Source organism: Idiotropiscis lumnitzeri, chromosome 3 (genome assembly GCF_059441095.1).
Source record: "Idiotropiscis lumnitzeri isolate Australia: NSW breed Sydney's pygmy pipehorse chromosome 3, RoL_Ilum_1.0, whole genome shotgun sequence".
Lineage (NCBI taxonomy): Eukaryota > Metazoa > Chordata > Actinopteri > Syngnathiformes > Syngnathidae > Idiotropiscis > Idiotropiscis lumnitzeri.
The window spans coordinates 4766313-4788022 of NC_142393.1; the positions used below are offsets into that span (position 1 = coordinate 4766313).

At 43.7% G+C, this 21710-nt stretch overlaps 1 protein-coding gene and 1 non-coding gene across 2 annotated transcripts; one reads left to right on the forward strand and one right to left on the reverse strand.

Moving 5' to 3' along the window:
* The first annotated feature begins 266 nt into the window (after positions 1-266).
* On the forward strand, positions 267-21395 carry LOC148339525 (CLIP-associating protein 1-B-like). Its single transcript, XM_088290844.1, has 39 exons — positions 267-557; positions 1310-1729; positions 4190-4268; positions 4362-4465; positions 4553-4644; positions 4883-4958; positions 5185-5282; positions 5372-5442; positions 7543-7674; positions 7764-7840; positions 7920-8012; positions 8088-8233; positions 8314-8449; positions 8523-8593; positions 8733-8792; positions 9661-9738; positions 9818-9985; positions 10067-10113; positions 11127-11324; positions 11809-11904; positions 11972-12154; positions 12475-12579; positions 13464-13561; positions 13657-13680; positions 13932-14164; positions 14322-14385; positions 14629-14792; positions 14878-15100; positions 15262-15351; positions 16586-16729; positions 16809-16915; positions 17018-17165; positions 17240-17423; positions 17510-17563; positions 17633-17841; positions 18640-18768; positions 18848-19054; positions 19134-19250; positions 19938-21395. The coding sequence occupies exons 2-39, from the start codon at positions 1469-1471 to the stop codon at positions 20019-20021; spliced, it is 4650 nt and encodes a 1549-aa protein (XP_088146970.1). The 5' UTR covers positions 267-557; positions 1310-1468; the 3' UTR covers positions 20022-21395.
* LOC148339526 (U4atac minor spliceosomal RNA) lies at positions 2728-2855 on the reverse strand. Its single transcript, XR_015842719.1, has one exon. It is a non-coding gene; the product is annotated as a U4atac minor spliceosomal RNA (small nuclear RNA).
* Positions 21396-21710: the final 315 nt, after the last annotated feature.

Consider the following 21710-nt stretch of genomic DNA (forward strand, 5'->3'; position numbering starts at 1 on the left):
AAAGTTTAATTAAAAGGCCAAGGTTGTTTTAACAGACTCCCTTTGGCCGAACGAAAACGTTAACACAAGCTAATTTATTCATTCCTTAAAGTTATTCATCGCTGTCATTTAAAACCACATGTACGTTTTATTGTACAATTTTCTTAAACTATATTTTGGTATGAAGAGATCACTTTTATTTTGAAAACTAAAAGCTGCCGAGGGATACTTCCGCTCATTGAGCATCCGCTCATTCAGATCACCGCGAGCCACAAACCGCGAAAAGGTTGGACGGCCTACGTTGCTGGCCAAATGTTACCAACAGGTGTCGCCCTTCTGCAGCCTTCCCAGTTAACGTCCCTACGGCACACGATGCGGGCCAAACTTTTTTTCTTCTGGTAAATTACCTTTTTTCTGTATTTAACCGCCTGTAATTACTGAATAATAAGGTTCTAGAAGACATGCAAAGAGTTCGATTATTCTTTGGATATCATTTGGACAATGTGTCTAGCTGCCATTTGAATGAACGGAAGCGGTGTCCCAAACTAGCGTCGCCACTTCTGACTTTGCTCCATCCGGTGAGTAAGTGAATTTCTAAAGTGTCGCTGTATGAATTTAAAATTCATGTACACGCCACAGCGCATACTTATGCGACGTAATGGCTCACGGCGCCAACTCGTCTAAAATGGGACGAAGCTAACGCTAGCTTGCGCATCTTAAGATCTCAGGCTGCTTACGGTGCTTAGCTGCCGTGCTAGCGGGGATGCTAGCGGCTAAACAAACTACGCGAGACATCTAACGGCGCCGCAAAAGAGTTTAATTATGACTAAATTAACTCCGAAAATTATTTTCAGCAGCAGTCAAACATGTAAACGAAGCAGGTTTGTGTATTGTTTGCAGTGTTCGTCCACACAATAAATCCATTGTGTTTTACTGAGGCAAAGAAAAATAAAAACAAGATTACTTTTAAGTATTATAATTAAGTGAAATCAAAATAAACAAGCAGAAGAAAGAGAAACTCACAAAACACATTTACAATCAACACACATGTAAACAAAATGTTGAAAATAATTTATTTGATTCATGAAAAACTATTGCAATGTAAAGTTTTATGGTTCAAATTCAAAAGTACGGACTGTTTTAACACATCTCAGGTGCTGATGTTTTTTTTTTTTAAGTGTGCAGACGGTTTGAATAGATCTCGGGTGCTGATGTTTTTTTTTTTTTTTTTTAAGAACATTGTTGTTTGAAAGCACAGATTACTTAAACTATCAACCTCCATTTGCTAACTTCACCTAGTTGATACCATTTTTTTTATTTGCTAAAGCAGAACCACGCAGCAGAACGAATTGGACCGTCAAGTGGGGGATTATGGCGCTCACAGGGACTCTGCCAGCAATGCCAGCTGCCTCCTTAAAACCGTAACTGGCTTAAAACACCACGGAGAGACTGGTCAGCTATCAGGCCTTTGTTGGATTGAACGTGGGAAATGGAGCTTGCTGGAAGTTGGCGTGTGGTCATGGGTTCCCCTCCAACGGCCGAGGACGAGGAGGGGGAGGTGGTGACCACGGAGTATTTGCTGGAACAGGTGATGCTCAAGGACCTGAGCAAGAGGCTGCAGGCGGGCCAGGAGATGGTGCATCTTATTCTGAAAGTGGACAAATGTCCACAGCTTGAGCAGGACCAGGGAACCCTGGACAGAATAGTGGAGGCGCTGGCCAGCTCCTGGGTCAACTCCAGTCACTTCAAGGTCGGTTTTTCACACTTTTTGTCATTTGAATCTACAATCATGGCCAACACACATATTTAGATTCCTTATTTTTTGTTTCCCATGGCTTTTATTTGACATGTGCAAAATCTCATGGCATACGCCCCCACACAAATATTTTATCAAAAATTGGATTCAATGGTTGTCTTTTTTGCCTTGTAAACAGAATCATCTTCTACTGCACACTTGCTTGGAATCACTGATCTATAATCTTTACGAGAAGAATGATGAACCACAAGGAACACACAGAGGCTCTGAATTCGGGCTAATGGTGGTGATAAATTAAGATCACAGCCACCAGAGCCATGTCCCCTTTCCAGCTCCATACTCGTGAAATTGTAACATACCCCGCGTGCGTGTATCTAGTTCTGATAGCTGTTAACGTTCTCTCTTCGTAGAAAATACACCGTGTGAGAAGTGTGACCAGGCATGCAAGACTGAGCACTTTAACACACCCTTTCTTTCCTGTTCATACAATCAACTCAAACGTTGCTTGTTTATTTTATTACATTATTTTTTCACAATCCAAATCCAACGTTCTTCACAGAGGCAAAAATAAATAAAAATCACATAAAATCTTAAAATGGAAATCAAAATAAACCTAAACATAAATGAGGGATAAATGAGGAGTGAAAACAAATTTCAATTTACAAAATAAATGCAAGATGAACGGCAGCAACGTTTCTGGAACGGATTTTTTTATGTAGCAACAGCTCAGCTGTTCAGGGACTTTGTTCCACAATTGAGGAGCCTGGAAACGCGGAACTGCTTCAGATTGTTTACATTTGCCTCGGAAAGGCTGAGTTAAAAGACAAACGGCTTCATAGCAAAAGGTGGAAGTCTTGTATTGGTCAGAGGTGACACAGAACTTTCATGTCACATATATTGTAATCTTTGTTAGTAACGTTGTTCTCCTGTAAGAGGTGGTGTCGAGTTGACTTCGATCGATTTTATTTTTCATTCTTGTTCAATGGGAGTTGGTTTCCAAAAATTGCACCAGCACCCAAATCTAAGATCTGGGAGGTGCGAATGTGTTGATATGGTGTCAGCAGGGATGCTCTCACTATTCGTTCATTGAGCGTCCCAGTCACCCCATGACGAGGATAGATACTTGCGCGCACGCGCTGCACGAAACTCATGCAACGTGGACAGAGAACTCACTCACGGTTTTGCATGACTCACGCGTAACGTTTTTTTTTTTTACCTTGAATTTGTTTGCTTGCAGACATAAAGATACGGCAATGATGTTGCGCTTTTAAGAAACACGAGAGATTTTTGTGAATTCCACCTTTATAAAACTACATGTTTGATAATATTACCCACAATCCTCCGTAGGCTTCATCTCCTGTTCTCTTGTGCCCTCTAGTGGTAGTAAATTGGAATCATTTTATGCGGTGGGTTTACTCCGCTAACTGTAAATAAACACAAGGCAAAACACACGTTAGACTAAACGGTAAAATCAGATGCAATGACATTTTTTGAAATAGCTGTATAAAAAAATATACAATAGTGAATTTAACCTAAAGTACCTGTTTATGTAAATATAGCCAAAGAGGATAAAAGTGCTATATGTCATCTATACAGGCCAAATGTAGCATGCAAGCAGTTTTGTTTGCCGGTTAACAATTACATTATAATGATATAACTATAATGTGTTGTTGTTTTGCCTATACTGAAAAAATGCTGCATTTGTATCACCACCACCACGACTACTACTACTACTATGATAATAATAACAATAATAATATTAATGTTGATAATAATAATAATAAATTATAATAAATTACAATAATATGATGTAATCGGATTATGCCACACAATGCATTCTGGGAACTGAAAAGCATTATTTTTTTTCAATCATTATTTTTTATTTGATGTTTTGTTTTGTTTTGTTTTTTTCTTTTTTTAACAATATAGTTACAGTTGACTCCCACTATTCGCGGGGAATAGGGACCAGGTCGGCCCGCGATTGGAGAAAATGCACATTTGTACATGAAATGCATTAAGGAGAATTATGTTTTGGATTATATATTTTTTAAATTTATCATCAGATTAATTGTTAATCAAAAAAATTGTCAATCGGTCAGGCCCTACTGTACTGTACCCACAAAACAGATGGATGCATGAATAATTACAATAATAATCATCATCATCTTAGCAATCAGCTACATTATGAACAGCAGTGTATAACCCCTTGCTTTTTGGGAGATTATCAGAGTGATGTCAATAAAATCAAATCATCTGACGAACTGACCTTCTGTACTTAGAGGCAGTCAGCCAGAGGACTCGAAGGATGTGTGATTTGAATCACTTACCTTGATGATTCAGGAACCAACCAACTCTTGTGCTAATGGCCTCAATGAATATCACACTACTGTAATTATTTACTGTATACGTGATTTTGCCATTGCAGTGAGGTTTTAGTGCTCATTTGTGTTTTAGGTGGTGTTGTTGGGGATGGAGCTTCTGTCTGCGCTAGTCAGCAGAATGCAGGAAAAATTCAGGACGCAGGTTGGAACAGGTGAGATTTTTTTACATTGAAGCGTCAGGCTTTTGAAACATTTTATAAGTAAAAACACAAATCATGGGGGGTGGTATGTTTTTCTTTGTTCAGTTCTTCCCAGCTTAATTGACCGTTTGGGAGATGCCAAGGATCAAGTACGTGACCAGGACCAAGCACTTCTTCTTAAGATCATGGACCAGGCCGCCAACCCACAGGTGAGAAAAAAACCTTTACATGCACATAGTACAATGTCAACTGTGATTTTTATCGCAAGATGATTTCATTTGTTTATGCCTTATCAGTACGTTTGGGAGCGCATGATTGGAGGCTTCAAACATAAGAACAACCGGACCCGAGAAGGCCTCTGCCTTTGTCTCATCTCCACCTTAAATGTGTAAGTTCACATCATAATGAAAGAAGTCATTTGTGAACAAAGTTGGCTCCGTTTGAATTATCAGTACCAAATTCAATGGATTTATTATTTATTGATTTATTTTTATTCTAGCAAAATTGTTCATGCTTCTGTTTTTATTATTGCATTATGTAACTGTTGTATTACTTGGCTACACAACTCAACATTGAGTTCAATGCTTTTCTGGTCACATGAATAAAATGTATATGATTGTTTTCAGGTTCGGCTCGCAGAGCTTGACACTCAGCAAAATCGTCCCTCACATTTGTAACCTCTTGGGAGATCCCACAAGTCAGGTACAAGACGCCTTTTCCTTTCCTTTCCCTCTGCTAAAATTATTTTATTGCAGATTATATTTATTTTATTTTTTTATAAATCTGCGCTGTACGACTGCTGTATAATATCTGTATGTCTTTTTATACCTGTTTTCTCTGCAACAGGGGACGTTTATTGCAAATTAGCAAAAGCAGCGTCCCTTTCCTCATTATTTTGTGAATAATAATTTGTAACATGATTTGGTAGGTGCGTGACGGAGCTATGAGCTGTCTGGTTGAGATCTACCGCCACGTTGGTGAGCGAGTGCGCATTGATCTTGGAAAGAAGGGCCTACCTCAGTCACGGTGCGTTTACGCACATCAAACGCCAACCATTCACGCCGTAGAGTCGCCTAGTGGCTCATTGACATGCAAATCAACTTTTTTTTTTTCAGGTTGAATGTCATCTTTAGTAAATTTGATGAGGTCCAAAGGTCGGGGAACACGGTCCTGTCACCTGTGTCAGGTAGGATTAAATAACCAAGTCCTGTACATGCTGGTTTTATTGCTCAATAGAGTAGTTGGTATCACACCACCATATGAAGGTGCAGTTCAGATGATTTAGATGCACGCCGAGGTGGTTCCACTGAGGATTAATAATCAATTGCAATGGTCTTTTAACTCTGTGACAGTGACGTATAAAATTGGGCACGTACCAGTTGGCTCGGAACTGAAGCAGAACTTCATTAAATAGTTAATAATTTTGCTGTTGTCGTTCCTTGATTTATTTTAATTTTTTAACATTTTGCTGAGTCTCTTGTTGCATTTTGGGCAGTATTTGTTTCTAAAATTACTTAATTCCACTGTTATTATGCAATGAACGGTGTAAAGATATTCCCATGTGATTTTTGTCAAATGCATTTGGCCACATCAAGAACATAAAGTGTTGATGGTTCTACTTTTTATTTGCATTCCGTATAATACATAATCAACATATCAATGCTTGTTTATGTTTACATACAAATGACTACAAATATGCCGTGCAAGCGACGGACAGATAGTAAGAGTGTCGTTGATATTTGAGTTTAATTTAATTTCATAAAATGTTCCAAAATAAAATGTGCGGTGATTGTAATAATCCAATCATGGAGATGATTGACTTTGTGACGCACGTAATTGACATAACATCTTTTAATGACATCACCATGAAAGGACGACATTGACGTCTCATTTCTTACTCTTCTGATGTTCTCATGACTCCTCAAAAAAATCTCAGGGAGGCGCTTTAATAAACAGACAAATGATGATCGAGGACCACGGAGGTTGCAAATAAATAAATGAGCTTTAGTCAAGATCTTTGGTCAAACTACGTCAGCTTCTGTCACATGTGTTGGCAATGATGCTCCTTTCAGCTCCTTCAGTGGTATTGGTTCAAAGAGAGAGTGGCTTGTTGCTACTTGCTAACTGGGGTGTTAGCTTTGTGACAGCGCCCCTTGCTGGCTGTGTGTGTGAATTGTAGGGCGTTGGCGTTTATCCTCTTTCTGGAGAGAGATACTTTCTCACACTACTGGAATCACCACAATAGCAATTTTGCAGTGTATGATGATGATAGCCGCTTGATGCTTTGCTTCGCTTACGCTCACTGTCTCTCTCGCACTCGCGCTCACTCTCTTTCTCACCTTACTCACCCCTCCTTCCCTGAGACGCGCACACAATGGCCGCCCCTCAGTTCAGCCCCACCCACAAGTGATTCTAGCCTTCATGCACCTCCCATTGTCTCCACCCACACTTCCTGTTCTCTCCATCCTGATGCCGGAGCTGTGTGCGCGTGTTTGCTGAAGTCGGCAAGAGGAGGATGCGTGGTCTATATGTGTTTGTCAGGAACAATAGGAATACTTGACTTGGATATGAGAGGGCGGGAGGCTAGCGGGTTGACTCCAGTTCTCTCCCGGAGATGAGAGGACCGCGGAGGACGGCTGGACCACCTGACTGTCAGCATGCTGAGGAAACTGGTCTGCCGGCGGATCTGTTCCTGTGAGCTCTTCCTCTTGATTCAGGGAGGGAACGAACAGAGGCACATTATTAATATTAGAGAGTGGAGGGGGTGATAGATAGTAAAGAGTCAACACAGAGGATGCGATGAAGCCTCACAGCCTGACTCACATAGACAAAGCTTAGATTATCTACTGTATTGTGCGGTTTCACACTCCACGGGAGGAGAAACCCCCATCCTTGTGCCATGACTGAAATTACAGGAACAAATGAAATCACAGCAGTTGTGTGCTTGGGTGTGAACTTTGACCAATGTCGTGACATTGGTAGCATGCCGGGCGGAGTCCTTTGCTGAAGATCACATGGGGATGTCCAGAAGCAAAAAAAAAATAAAATGCTTGTCTTGTGTCTTCCAAATGTGTTTAAGTCATCAGCAGTGACAGTAGACTGATTCTTGTGACAGTGGCGTGTTGTGTTGAGGCTGCAAGAATGCGCTTGTCCTTTGGCGTGTGGCAGTTTTTAATTTGAAATGCAGACACGGCAGCGCGCCTGCCCACACCGCAGTTGTGTCTCTCAGCTCACTAAGCCCTTATTGTTTCCCCATGTGACCTTTCCCCTTTCTCACCTGCCCCAGATAAAAACTCTGAGGATGGCGATTCAGTGGATGGTGGCTGCTCTTCTTCCTCATCCAAAGCAGAATTGTTGGTTGGAAGGAAGACTGCCGTGGGTTCATGCCGACGCCCCGTCTCCCGCGCCAAGTCACCAGGTCAGAGCCCTCTTTTTTTTTCATCAATCCAGCCTCTGAGGCAAAAATCTACAAGGTCACCATGTCAACTGTCATTTTGCTGTCCGCAGGGAGAGATGGGTCAACTGCTGGAGCGGTGGATGAGGGTGACTTTATGCAGGCCTTTGAGGATGTTCCCACTATGCAGGTACATTCATTTTGGTCAGGAATCATCGTGATTGTCTGCCAGATGGTCAGCTCACTGCATGTCCTTGTTCCTCCATCAGATCTACTCCAACAGAGAGGTGGAGGAGGCCATGGCCAAGATTCGAGATGTGCTGTCCGATGACAAGCGCGACTGGGAGCTCCGAGTTGCAGCGGTAAGATGTCATCTCTGGAGTTGGTATCACTCACTGTGCCTCATTGCTTTATTTTTGCTGATTGTGTCCTCTCAGCTGAAGAAGGTGCGCTCGCTCCTGTTGGCCGGAGCAGCAGAGTTTGACGGCTTCCTGCAGCAGCTGCGGCTCTTAGAATCCGCGTTCAGACTGTCAGCAAAAGACCTGCGTTCTCAGGTGGTTCGGGAGGCCTGTATCACTCTGGGGTAAGACCGTCCTCCTCTCAAGTCTTTGCATCACATGTTCAGTTCAGTCAAAGTTGTTTGGTGGGATGTGTCATCTGCAGACACCTGTCATCCGTGCTCGGCACCCGCTTTGATCATGCCGCGGAGGCCATCATGCCGAGTCTCTTGAACCTGGTCCCCAATTGTGCCAAAATCATGGCCACCTCCGGTATGGCTGCCATCCGCCTCATCCTAAAAGTACGTCACCGCTTCTTGCCGATTTTGATTTTTCACAGAATTAGGGCACTTATGGACTTTGTGTGTTTTTCAGCACACACACTACCCTCGTCTGATCCCTATCATCACCAGCAACTGCATCTCTAAATCTGTGGCTGTCAGAAGGTGAGAACTAAAGACTATTCAAGTGATTAAGGATGTCTGTGTCAGTTCAGAAGTTCCTACATATTATTTTCAAATGATAGAATAGAATCAGTTGTACAAACAATACAGTTGAAATTTTTTGTTGTTCTGTGGACAACAGGCGATGCTACGAGTTCTTGGACCTGCAACTGAAGGAGTGGCACACAAATTCTCTGGAGAGGTCAGGAAACATGACAAATGCATGATGAATACAGAGCGCAGATGATGAGAAAGAAGCTTGATTGGCTGTAAAGTAATGCAAGTGCAACAATTAATGGACAACTAATCGGGTATCAAAATAATCGACAACAATCGATTGGTCGTTTAGACTCTTTCATTTGAACCCGTGTTCAATCATGCAGCCGAGTGTCTAAATGATCAGAATGTCAGCGTCTCAACAGTAAATATTCCGCTTTCTGTAATCCTACGTCAAAGCAGATTGATTATCTTTGTTTAATCAATATCAGACTTTTGCAAAAAGTTTGCTTTTACTTTGGAAAACAATTTTTTTTTTTATGTTATGGACCCAACAGTACCTGAATCATAATCACATTTATTTGTCTATTTTCTGCAGTGTTAATTTGAAATAATGTCCTGTTTTTGAAAAGGGACTCGAAATGTTTACATTTCTAAAGTTATTTATTGATATTTTCTTTGTTTGAATAATCCCAAAAAATAATCTGTAGAATAATCAATTGTTCAAAATAATCATGAGTTGCCGTCCTACAGTCATATCAGCTGTGAAGGTAACAGTAGCACTGACAATTCTACTGAGTGAAAGTGGTGACATTGGCTGGGGATTATTCGATCAAGGTAACATGACGCTGACTTGGGAGGCTACATGGTGGGGGAGGGGGGAGGGGGCAGTGCTGCCAGTGTCAAAGACACATTGTGTTTCTGCTTGGCTGCTGCTATCACTTCCGCTTGAGGGTAACCTGAGCTAAACCTCGACACCGGGGGAGCTCTCGGGTTGTCGTCAAGTCTCTGTGTGTGTGAGTGAAAGAGCGATGTTGCACAGTTGTGTCTTAATGTGTTTTGTTCCCTGGCAGGCATGTAGCTGTTTTAATGGAAACTATAAAGAAAGGCATTCACGATGCAGATGCCGAGGTGCGGTCTGTGGCCAGAAAGTAAGTGTCGAAATGTGCTTGTTGTCTTCAACAATACTGAATGAGAGTCGCAATATGAGCATTGGTGGTGTCCTTGCAGGTGCTACTGGAACTTCCATAGCCACTTCAGTCGGGAGGCGGAGCAGCTGTTCCAGGGCTTGGAGTCTTCCTATCAAAAAGCTCTGCAGGCTCACCTGCGAAGTGGTGATACTTTGATGTCACTTCCGCCTTCTGATCATTCCTCGTCCTCCTCACAGGAGAGCCTGAAGTAAGATTCTCGAAAGTTACGTTCGAATGCAGCTCTTTCCTTTTATCCCTTTTCACAATGGCCATTTTCCTCTGTTTCTAGTCGAAATTTGCCGACAAGAGGCACCACTGGAAGAAGCGTGGCCAGATGTAAGAACGCGTACTTTTTTGTTTTAGTAACTTGACTTGTTCATTTTGCGTGTTATGGAGATGGTGCCATGCAAAAGTCATCAAGTTGCTTGTGGATGAAAATGCAGCTTTTCATTCATATTATACTGATTATGATCCCTCAAGCGGAAATTTAATTTTCCCTCCCCTTCGTACAGTAGACCAACCAAATCTCAGTGCTGCACAGCTTGCGCTTAAGGGGCAGCCCTTTCATATCAGGCCTCTCCGTAATGACTGTAACTCTTTAAGTATGTATTGTAAATGGACCCTCTCCTCATTATAATCTTACATAATTACCCCTGCATGAGATGGTTGTTGATTTTGCCATTTTGTCACTTCTGTCAACGGAAAATGACATCACAGTTGTTCAGGGCACAAGTAATGATCAATCGTGGCTCAGTTTCCGAAAACAGGTGAGCCGTGATTGGCCCTTACCTGGTCCATGAACAACTGTGATAAAACGTTTCCTAAAAAATTTTTAGGTGTTGACTTCCCCTTTAAGAAATGTTTCTTATTTAACCATCGAGATAGCTGATGACCGACTTTTGTTGGCTGTGATTCGCAAACTTTGCTTTGTGTTTGTTTTTGTAGTAGTGGCATAGGTTCAACTCACCGTCACTTTGCAAAGATTCGTTTACACGATCCTCCTTGAAACCCAAACTCATTCTGCAATTGTCTGGCAATTAGTTCAGGGTGTACCAAGACAGCTGGGATAGGCTTCAGCCCGCTCGTTACTTCCATCCATCCATTATCGTAGTGACTCAGATAATGGATGGGTGGAAGTAACATGGCTGGATGACATCAATCTGCCACGTTACACTAAAGTACCCCGACATCGTGTTTGAAAAACGCTGCATTAATGAATATATATTTTATTGATACTAATCCGAAAAGTGATTTCAAACAAACGTTCTCTAATAATACTGTTTTTCATCATTTTCAACCCACATAATGTACTTTCACATTTTTCCATTCCCTATAACCTTTTTTTTTAGCCAAAGCATCCAAAGCCTCCCGACCCCCCACCGGCACCTCCTCTCCTGGCACCTTACAGCGTTCTTGCAGCGACGTGGACGTCAACGCGGCAGCTACCGCCCGCACCCGGATGCCCACTGTTTCCTCTGCAGTGCAAGCTCCGACTTTGCCCTTTAGTGCCGCCTCAGCTCTGCCTCCTGGATCTTATGCGTCACTTGGTGAGTGGCAGCGCATGTTTATGATCTGATCTGGTGATAAAATTAAGTCCTAACTGCTCTTCCCGTCTTGACCTTTAACCCTTGTCTTACTCCTAAGCTCTTTTTCCGGTTAAATGGCTTTTGGTGTGTTAAAGCACATAGTATATGTGTTCCGAGGGTGATAAGTGTCTTTCGCCCCCATCAGTACAGTGAAGGTGCCACTGGTCACTCATGTGTGGTGCATAAACACACTTCAAGATGGGATTTTTAATATTGTTCCAGCACGCGATCAATATTAATATGCACTCATTCATTCTGGGGTTAACACGTGCTGCAGAATCCACGACGGACCTTCAATTTGTTCGATGTTTGTCCTCCACGAGGGAAATGTTAAGATTATGTTTCATCAAGTTTAGCAGCTTGGCTTCCAGCATTGCGATGATATGTGAAGAAAATGGCATATTGTCGTGACAAGAAAATAATATTCTTCTCTTATCTTTTGTAGGCCGCGTTCGAACGCAGAGGACGAGCACAGCAAAGCGTCCGTCAGTGCCTGACGGTCGGGGCCGCAGCAAAGGGAAAGTCGTCTCACAGTCTCAACGTAAGGAAGCTTGAATAAGACATGCACGAGGCTCACTTGCCACTTATCTGAACTTTTTGTGCTTCAGCCGGCAGCAGGTCCGGTTCGCCAGGCCGAATGCTCGGCTCTCCCCACGGCAGGATGGTCAGGTTGCCTGTGGGCACTGCTAGCACTGCCGCCTGCAGCAGTTTGAGCAACAACTGTCGGCGCCCGCGGGGTCACCGCAGCCAGGGTTGTAGCCGAGAGACCAGCCCCACCAGATCAAGCGCCGGTAAGAACTGCTGACCAAAAGGAATGTCTGGAAATGGAGTCTATTATCGCAGTCAAAATCCAGAATTAAGTTACATGTAACTCCAACACACAAATCATCAGACTTTAGATTGTCTCTCGTTGAGGGTAATAGACATGCGGAGACTTGAAAACCGTATCGTTGTTCTTTTCTCTCCTTTTAACCCTCTCGTTCTTGTCTTGCATGACTAATGCTTCTGCATAGCTGAACGTGCTAAGAGCTGAAGCTTGCAGCTAAACTCTTGCCCTGCGCTGCTGTCTGTCCGTCCGTCCGTCTTGTCTGTCTGTGTCTCGCCACTCCAGCACGGAGCCGAATTCCTCGACCCAGTATGAGTCAGGGCTGCAGCCGCGAAACCAGTCGCGAGAGCAGCCGTGACACCAGCCCCTCCAGGGGTTTCTCCCCCCTGGGTGAGTACGGGGCCAACGCCCTCATAATTGGTGACCCAAGTCGTCGGGTTGACTGACGTCATCCATGAATCAAATATTAATGTTCCTTGCGTCTCCTTCCCCAACATTCTCTTGTTTTTCTGAGGGTGATTGATTTCCTGCATGCTCTGGTTCTGATCTCATCACCTGCTTCAGTGTGTGCAAAATGAAACTACAATAAATTGGTTCAAGAAAATCAAAAGAAAAGAATAAGATAATTGGGGTCCACCTATGGTGATAATCTCCAATCCCCTTGTCTTCTTTCGACTGCTCCTCAGGAGACTGCAGAGCGCATGTCAACTCTGCCATCCTGCGACTTGATGTATTCCATGTGATCGCCTCCCATGCTCCTCATCGACATTTTAAATATAACACAATATCATTTGGTCGCATTTGGCAAGCCCCAAAACCCTGAAAGGGATTTATTTATTTACTTTTACACATTTACTGTTCCTGATTTTTTTTCATGGTGAACTAAGGCCAAAACAAAAAACATAACATTAATAACCTGGAAAATAAAAAATCTTGCCTGAACATGCGCTTAAATAAAAAGACAAGGTCTTACCTCCCTTATTAACCAACAGATAAGGAAAAAGTAGCAACAAAACATGACAGTTCACCCCTGCTCAATCTGCATAGGACGACAAACATTTCACTTGAGTGGGGCCGGTTGGAAGGAGAGAGAGATGGGTGTTTCCTCCTCTCTCCGCTTTTCAAAGGGGCAGAGCCTCCAACGCCACCAAATGGGAAATACCTGCACAGACCTAATAGAAGCTTTAATAAAAAAAAATTTCTACCAACTGTGTGTCGGCACGCCCTGCCTTTGCAATTGGCGACAGGCCTTTTTTTTTTTCTCTCTGTTTCAGACCGTCTGTCTCACCAGGCTCGGATCTCAGCCTCCGTCAATGCCATGAGAATCCTTAACACAGGCACTGAGGTGGAGGCAGCTGTTGCTGATGCTCTGGTGAGAAGCGTTTGCAAAAATGTGCTGTCTCTTGGAACTCGTATGTTGCACATCCTAACATTTATTGCCTTCCTCCTGGACTTTGTACATTTCAGCTCTTAGGAGACTCGAGGAGTAAGGTACTGATGCTGATGTGTTTTGTGTCAGCATGAGCATGAAACATTGTCATCGATCATAATATTTATCATTTCATATATCTTTGCTTGACTGACTTTACACACAGTCGTCATATGAAGATTATGTGTGTGTAGTCTGGTCTAATACGACAGCTGCCAATATGTCTCATTTCACCGCATGTTGACATGAGAGCAGGAAGTCGAAGCTCATACCAGACGTCAGTATCAAACTCTGTGACTTTTTCTTCCTTCAGCAGCGCTCAGTGCGCCGGCCCTTTGAGTCGCCGGGTATGTTTTCTGATGATGACGCAAACAGCGATGCCTCGAGCGCCTGTTCGGAACGCTCGTACAGCTCACGCAATGGCGGCCTGCGTCATACGGAAGACGTGGCTGAAATTCTCAACCACTGCGCCAGCGCCAACTGGTCAGAGAGGAAGGAGGGCCTGCTGGGTCTGCAGAACGTACTGCGGAGCCACAGAATGGTTAGGTTAGTAACGTGAAACCCAATGTATTTCCTGGGCACATCCTCAAACCAACACACGCCACTTTATGCCAGCGTTTCCCAACCTTTAGTGAGTCACGGCTTAATTTGTGATTAGTATTTTACACGATGCAACCCAAACCCGTGTGTGTCTGTGTCTCAGTCGCGTGGAGCTCAAGAGACTCTGTGAGATCTTCACCAGGATGTTTGCGGATCCTCACAGCAAGGTAACGCATTTTAAATACAGTCCTCATGCCGATAACTGCAGCATCACCTGATTATGTTTAACAACTAACTGAAGGACGACTAACTGTCATTTTTATGTTGCGTGGCTCCTCACTTGTGTGGACTCCAACACACACCAGAGAGTAAGTTTTTGTGCTTTCTGACCTCTCACAGTCATAGTCACTGTCAGTCACTGCTCCCCAGATGTGTAACGCTGATCTTGTCCTGTAACGTGTTGCTCTCAGGTCTTCAGCATGTTCCTGGAGACCCTGGCGGACTTTATTGTTCTGCACCGGGAAGACCTGCTCGACTGGCTTTTCATCCTACTCACACAGCTGCTGAAGAAAATGGGTGCTGATCTCCTGGGCTCTGTCCAGGCCAAAGTTCAAAAGGCGCTGGACATCACCTGGTGTGGATAGACGCTTTGGTTTGAATGTTTAGAATGTCGGATCATAAATGGGTGCAGGGGGATGACATGCCTCTGTTGTCTCCAGTGAATCGTTTCCATACGAGCAGCAGTTTAACATCCTGATGCGCTTCATCGTGGATCAGACGCAGACGCCCAACCTGAAGGTGAAGGTGGCCATTTTGCGCTACATCGAGGCACTCGCCCGGCGGATGGACCCGGCTGATTTTGTCAACACCAGCGAGACACGCCTGGCGGTCTCACGCATCATCACGTGGACTACTGAACCCAAAAGCTCTGACGTCCGGAAGGTAGGCCTTTTTCAATGTCATCTTTCTCATTTGCCACATTTTTCTGTTCCACAATCTCCATGTTTATTTAGTTCTGGTTTGGTTCCACGTTTTACTTTTTGTTTTCACATCTTGATTTGTTTCCGCAATGTGCATTTTTTTTCCATTCACCAAACTCCCAGACCCTTCATAACTGGGAAGATTTGTCAGGTCGAGCCAGCACTGTGGCCTCTCTACCTGGAGAGGGCAACCTGGAGGAGAGGTGCAAGCAGGTAGAATCATCTAGAAAGTAGCATGACATGTTTTACAACTGTAGCTCTGCTCCTAGTTCGGGTTGCAAAGGATGAATTCTGATGAATTTCCATGGGAAATATAGCCAGGAATTTTTGGAAAGGTATCATATTCTAGTATTGATATGAACTCTTAATCATAAAAGGATCTCGGAGGCCCCTCCGTTCAGCAAAACCAAAAACATCTCCTGGTCAACATCTGAGAAATTCCACTCAGGGGAAGAAAATAGAAGCAACCATCCTTAAGAAGGAATCACAACCAGGCTGGATGAGAAGTGGGCAACAATAATCTCACGATAAGACGCGTTCCAATATTATGAGCGCCCATTTAATGAAATGAAGCTCTGCAGGTTGTTGCATCTCGAGAAGGGGTTCTCCTCAGATCTTGCCCAGTCAGTCCATGCAGAATGCTTACAGCAACAGCCTCACTTTGATCGTCGCCGCTTAGTCCCTTTGTCCCAGCAGAAGTGGAAGGCGGGGAAGAGAGAAGAAGTGGCGGTTAAACAGCTTTAAATTCAGATGTCAGGGTGTAAGGCAGGGCAAGAGGGTAATTGCATGCTAGGTGCAGATTGTCCTAAGCAGGTGTCCATCCAAAGCAATACAATTAAAAAGCATAATTAAATAGTTAAACCTTAAATGTTGAATAACATTTTATTTCTATAAATCTCTTCCAGTGTTTACATTTCCAAATGATCACTTCTGCAACATTCCCAGTCGCAATGCCCCTTCACTGGTTATCTATTTCAAGAACAGGCACACGAGCTGCTCATGTGGTGCTTGGGAGCTACATTGGTGACTTCTAATCTCGCTTGTAGAAATGATTTGTGCATGTGATGGAGGAAGCACACAGCGTATGTAGGAAGTGTGTTCTCAAAAGCCCTAAAGTGAGCGCCGTGCTTTGTTAGAATTAGAATCTACTTTTTAAAAAATGTGTTTGCCCAAATATATTTAAGTTATCTATTGGGAGCCAAAGTTCAATTTTGTAAATTCTTGGTCAATTTCTGTTTCTTCCCACAAATTCCTGTAAATTCCCATGGAAAGTTTCCAACTTCGAAAATTCTCAGAATTCTTGCAACCCGGCTCCTTGCTCAGTTTCATCATCTGTTTTTTAGCACCAACTTTTGACTTTTGTGTGATTATGCAACACCGAGACCCGATAAGATGTTGAGCTGTGAGTCTTCTTGACAAACGTGTGTGCATCCATGCTGTCATGCAGGCGGCCCAGGTGGTGCTCATCGCCCTGTTTGAGCTCAACACCCCCGAGTTCACCATGCTACTTGGCGCGTTGCCCAAAACCTTCCAAGATGGAACCACAAAGCTGCTGCACAACCACTTGAGGAGCACGAGTGGCATCAGCATGGTAACACTTATCCGTGCGCACACCTAAACCCACACACAAATGCACATTTCAACTTTGTTGAGGCGTGTGTGTTGTGCAGGCGTCACCAAGTAGCTCTGCGGGTCGAACAACTCCGCGCCAGTCTAGCAGCCGCAGCAGCCCACTGACGTCTCCCACCGCCTACTCACATGGGGGGCTTTCTCCCAGGTATGTCTTTCCAAAGATATATTACTATCGGGATTTTATTGCCTCTCACGCAAATCACTTTTTATGAACGAACATTCATTCATTGAAATATTCCTTCGGCAGCATGCTCGAGTGTGACAGTGAGAACTTGAACTCTGAGGAGATCTACAGCTCCCTGCGTGGCGTCACTGAGGCAATCCAGAACTTCAGCTTCCGCAGCCAAGAAGAGCCGATGGAGCCGTATAAGCGAGATGCGATACGGGACACCTTGGTGAGTGGAGCGGACCAGTGATGTCGTTCTACTGCACTGATGACTCGCCGCAATATCAATCTTGTTTTTCACAGGTTGAAAGCGGCTCTCCCTCACACTCGGACCACAGGTTTTACGGTGATGCGGTGGAGGCCGGGCGAACAGCCCTGGACAACAAAACTTCATTACTGAATACACCTTCGCCACGCTCGTTCACGCTGCAGCGTTTCAGAGACTACAACCCGCACAACTATGACGGCATGGAGCTGCGGCTAAACGGTGCGTCGCATATGAGTGTGGTAGTGAGAAGAGATTCACATTCACTGCTTCTGTTTGATTCATTCATTTCCTGTTGTCACCTGCAGGACGTCAGCATGAATGCGTGGAAAACAAGATCCAGAGCCCCAGAAATGTCCCAGGTAAATGCATATTGGTAACCTTTGCTGGGTCACCTACAGAATTGCACCGAAGGCCGTCTTTTCTTGTAGAAGTGACCGAACACCTGGTGGGGGAGCTGCTGAAGGAGCTGTCCCAAGGCCCAGCTGGCGATCGCGGCAGTGAGGACCGCCCCGCCGAGGAGCGGCGTACTACCCTGCTGGAGCTGCTCAAGGTGGCACGAGAGGACGTGCAGGTGGTTTGGGATGAGCACTTCAAGACCATGTTGCTGCTTCTCCTGGAGATGCTGGGAGACAAAGATGTAAGTAGTCCCTGATTGGATGGCAAACTTCCTGCAACTTTTAAAGTATGAACATTTTCACGGGGATTTATAGAATGAGACCAGCAATATAAAAATCCGAGGTTAACTCTTGAAAATGAATTTAAATGTAGTTAAAGGTTTTAGTGTAATCCTGACTAAAGCAACTGGATTTGATGTTGTAGTGCCTCGAGTTACCAATTATTTTCTGTAGGATCTGTTGTTGGCTCCAAAGCAAAATTCAAGGTCTGCCATTAAGGCTTTTTTTTTTTTTTTGGTGATGGTCGGCCTGGCCCTGATTTAAAGCAATACCGAACAAAATTATTAATTATATATTCAGGCTTACCTGTGGATGAAATAGTAAAACGTGTTGTCTCAGGAGCCAAAATGCATGCAAGTATGGGCAATCACGGCAGCCACGTTTAAAAAAAAAAAAAAAAAAAAAAATACACACTCCCTAGTATATTGACACTGTAAGTTAGAACAATGCTTAAACGAAATTTATCATTATATATGTTTGCTTGGAAGCGGATGAAGTAGAGAGAAGCGTGTCGTCTCCTTCCGCTAAAATGCTCGCCAAATCGTAGCATCAGTGGGGGGATCCAGGTAGCTGCTTGGAAAAAATATCCACACTTTGCACTCACAATATTATATTGTGATTTAACAGTACTTGATGAAACATGTGTAATTTCTGGCAAGATTTACTGCAAAGTTTGCATCCCTTTACCACCCCAAGTCATAATGCAGAAGAAAGCCCACCTGAACCTTCGTGTTAGTTAGTTTGTTTTCGGACTTTCTTAGCACATGATTCGGGCGCTGGCCTTGAGAGTCCTGAAGGAGATCCTGAGAAACCAACCAGCCCGCTTCAAGAACTATGCCGAACTCACCATAATGAAGACACTGGAAGCCCATAAAGATTCACACAAGGAGGTGAGCGCCGCGTGCAGGCGCATTCTCAGAAATGGCGCCATATTTCAGCCGGACTCACAACCGCATCCATCCGTTGAAGGTGGCGCGTGCCGCCGAGGAGGCTGCATCCACGCTGGCGGGCTCGATCCAACCGGAGCAATGCATCAAGGTGCTTTGTCCCATCGTGCAGACGGCCGACTATCCGATCAACTTGGCCGCCATCAAGATGCAGACGAGGGCCATCGAACGCATCACAAAGGAGCCGCTGCATCAGCTACTGCATGACATCATTCCGGGTTTACTGCAGGTGAAGCCGAAATTCGTAATCGGGCTGAAGGTTCCGGGCTATGTTGGTTCCGTCAACTGAATGCGTTTCGCTGGAGCAGGGCTACGACGACACGGAAAGCGGCGTGAGGAAGGCCAGCGTCTTCTGCCTCGTGGGCATCTACGCTGTGATTGGCGAGGAGCTCAAGCCCTATCTGTCTCAGCTCACTGGGAGCAAGGTACCGACATTCATCATCACTGTCAGGCTTTCACACTGCAGTCTGCCTTCAGATACAAGTTGAATTTGTACCTTGGCCATGTCGGTAACTCTGAAGCACTTTATAATATTATAGCTTGTAAACAAAATCAAATTAAAAAAAAGAAACGTTTACCGACATTTACTTTTAAATTCAAGATTAAAAGCCATACATGGGTAAAAAGATGTGTCATGCTGACAATGGCGTAATATGAATGCAGTGTAACACTGCCTCAATGCGTTTGTAGAAGGTGTGCGGATGCTCAAAAGCATGGGCCGGCCCTGAATCTCATGTTGGGATGTGACCTTAGACCAGGGGAGTCAAATGAAACTTGAACAAAGCCGCGGGCCAGCATTGAATTTTTTAAAAACGATATAAATGCAGATTTTTTTCTTTCTTTTTTTTTTCGTATTGAATTTTTTTTTAATTAAAAGTGGTTTTATTAATGCAATACCATGCTTAGTTTTTTTAAAATTACTATTATCATTTTGAATGCCACTATTATCTTATAGAATGTAAAATGGTATAGCCTCACGGGCCAAATATAATTACACTGCGGGCCAAATTTGAACACTGCAAACTGCATAACAACTTGGCTCATATGAAAGAAGGCGACTGATGGCAGCGAGTGACCTGCTCTTAATCGTCTGCTGATGTTTCCTTTGACAGATGAAGTTGCTCAACCTGTACATCAAGAGGGCCCAAACCTCCACCAGCAATAGCAGCAGCTCTTCCGACATCTCTTCCTACTAACCTGCTTTTAACTTCTAACAAGTTCACCCTGTCTCCACCATTTTGATATTCTTTCTGCCATTTTATACGACCTGCTATCGCAAAGCAAAAATCAACAGTGAACTTTTTTCCATGATGCACGATGGAAGTGGAAGATGAGAGGCCATGTGTCGAGACAAAATCCTGAAGCGCAACTGCTGCGACCTGTTGAAAGCATCCACCGTCTTCCCGGACGATGAGAGCGAGGCGTGTCCTCTCCGAGCTGATTTTGCCACGTTGCAGCCGAGGATCCCTTGGCTGGCCAATGATTTGAAGCTTAACGGACTTTTGAGCCCAACAGTACATCTTGGTTTAAATGAAGTGAAACACAATCTTATGAAGAAGCTACATTCCGTTCTTCTGCAAATAACTGGGATAGTTGAGTGCCTGCTAGGTTTTCCAGTGAGAAATCTATACGGGAATTTAATCACGCTTTTCTGTCAGAGAAAATTAGCCAGCACACCTAAAAATGTGTTTGTGTATATCGTAAATGAAGTTGTTGTATTTCACGGCTGAAAATTAGCTGAGCTTTTGGACCTCCTGCTTGATCTTGGTCCTTAACAGAACAATCCAGTTACTGTTGAACCACTAAATTAAGACTACTGTAAATGTTTTCTGTATTCCACTAAATATAAGTTCAATGCTACAAATGGCACTAGAGCTGACATTTAGATGCTTTTAAAATATGTTCTGAAAGGAAATTTGAGTTTAGCTGAAAAAAAAAAGAACAATCAGCAGCTGCAATGCAAAAAGGTTACTGATTGTGACAATGACCTCGAGCCAGCTTGTGAAGGTCACCGTGGTCCCGAAGTGGGATCACCTCCTGTACTTCCTCTCAAAGATTGTATCTCTGTGTTTGGCTGAAAAGAAAATGTGAAATTGAAACTCTCATCTTGCAGACTGAAACTGATATTTTAGAATGACATTTTGGAGTAGACGTTTCGAGGGAAATTACCCACGGCAAATGGTTTTGTACAATTGTGCCTCCTGTATGCCTCTGAGATGCACATCCTCCCATCCCATCCTTTGAAGAGACAGACGGGCCTCCACATTTTCCATGGCCTTGTCAAAAGCAGGGCTGTTAATGTTGAATGTTACATTTTCACTGTCATCGCATACGCGTGCCTTTAGTTAGACACCTCTTTTCCTACAGTACAACTAGAGCCCGTCTTCGAGCAAGAAGACTTGCGAGTCAAGAGCGGTTGTTATAGTATGTTTCTGAGAAATTCCTTATAATGCACCTACATGCATGCTTCTACCTGTCGTCACACAAGACTATATTTATGTTTCGCAGACTATGACTGCAAATATTTATGTTACACAAACAAGTGAGACTTAAATAAAATATCCATCTTGTCTTTGTTGTACATGTTTTTTTCTTTTTCATTTTTGAAGGCACAACTATTGACACGTTTCGTCAGCAGATGGCGCTCTGAGCACAGTGTTACAAAATATATCGAATTCCAAATGGTAACAGTCTTTTTTTCTGGGGGGGGGGGATTTTAAATTAGAACAGAGCGGTGACGCTGAAGTTCACGTTGTTAAAACGTTTACTATTTCAGCAGCGTCCTCTTTTTTTGTTGTCATTCTAGGATTCCTGATGCTGTATATTGTAGAAAAATTCAAGTTGACTGGGTGAGTTCGTATAACGTAAACACCAACGTCCTCAAC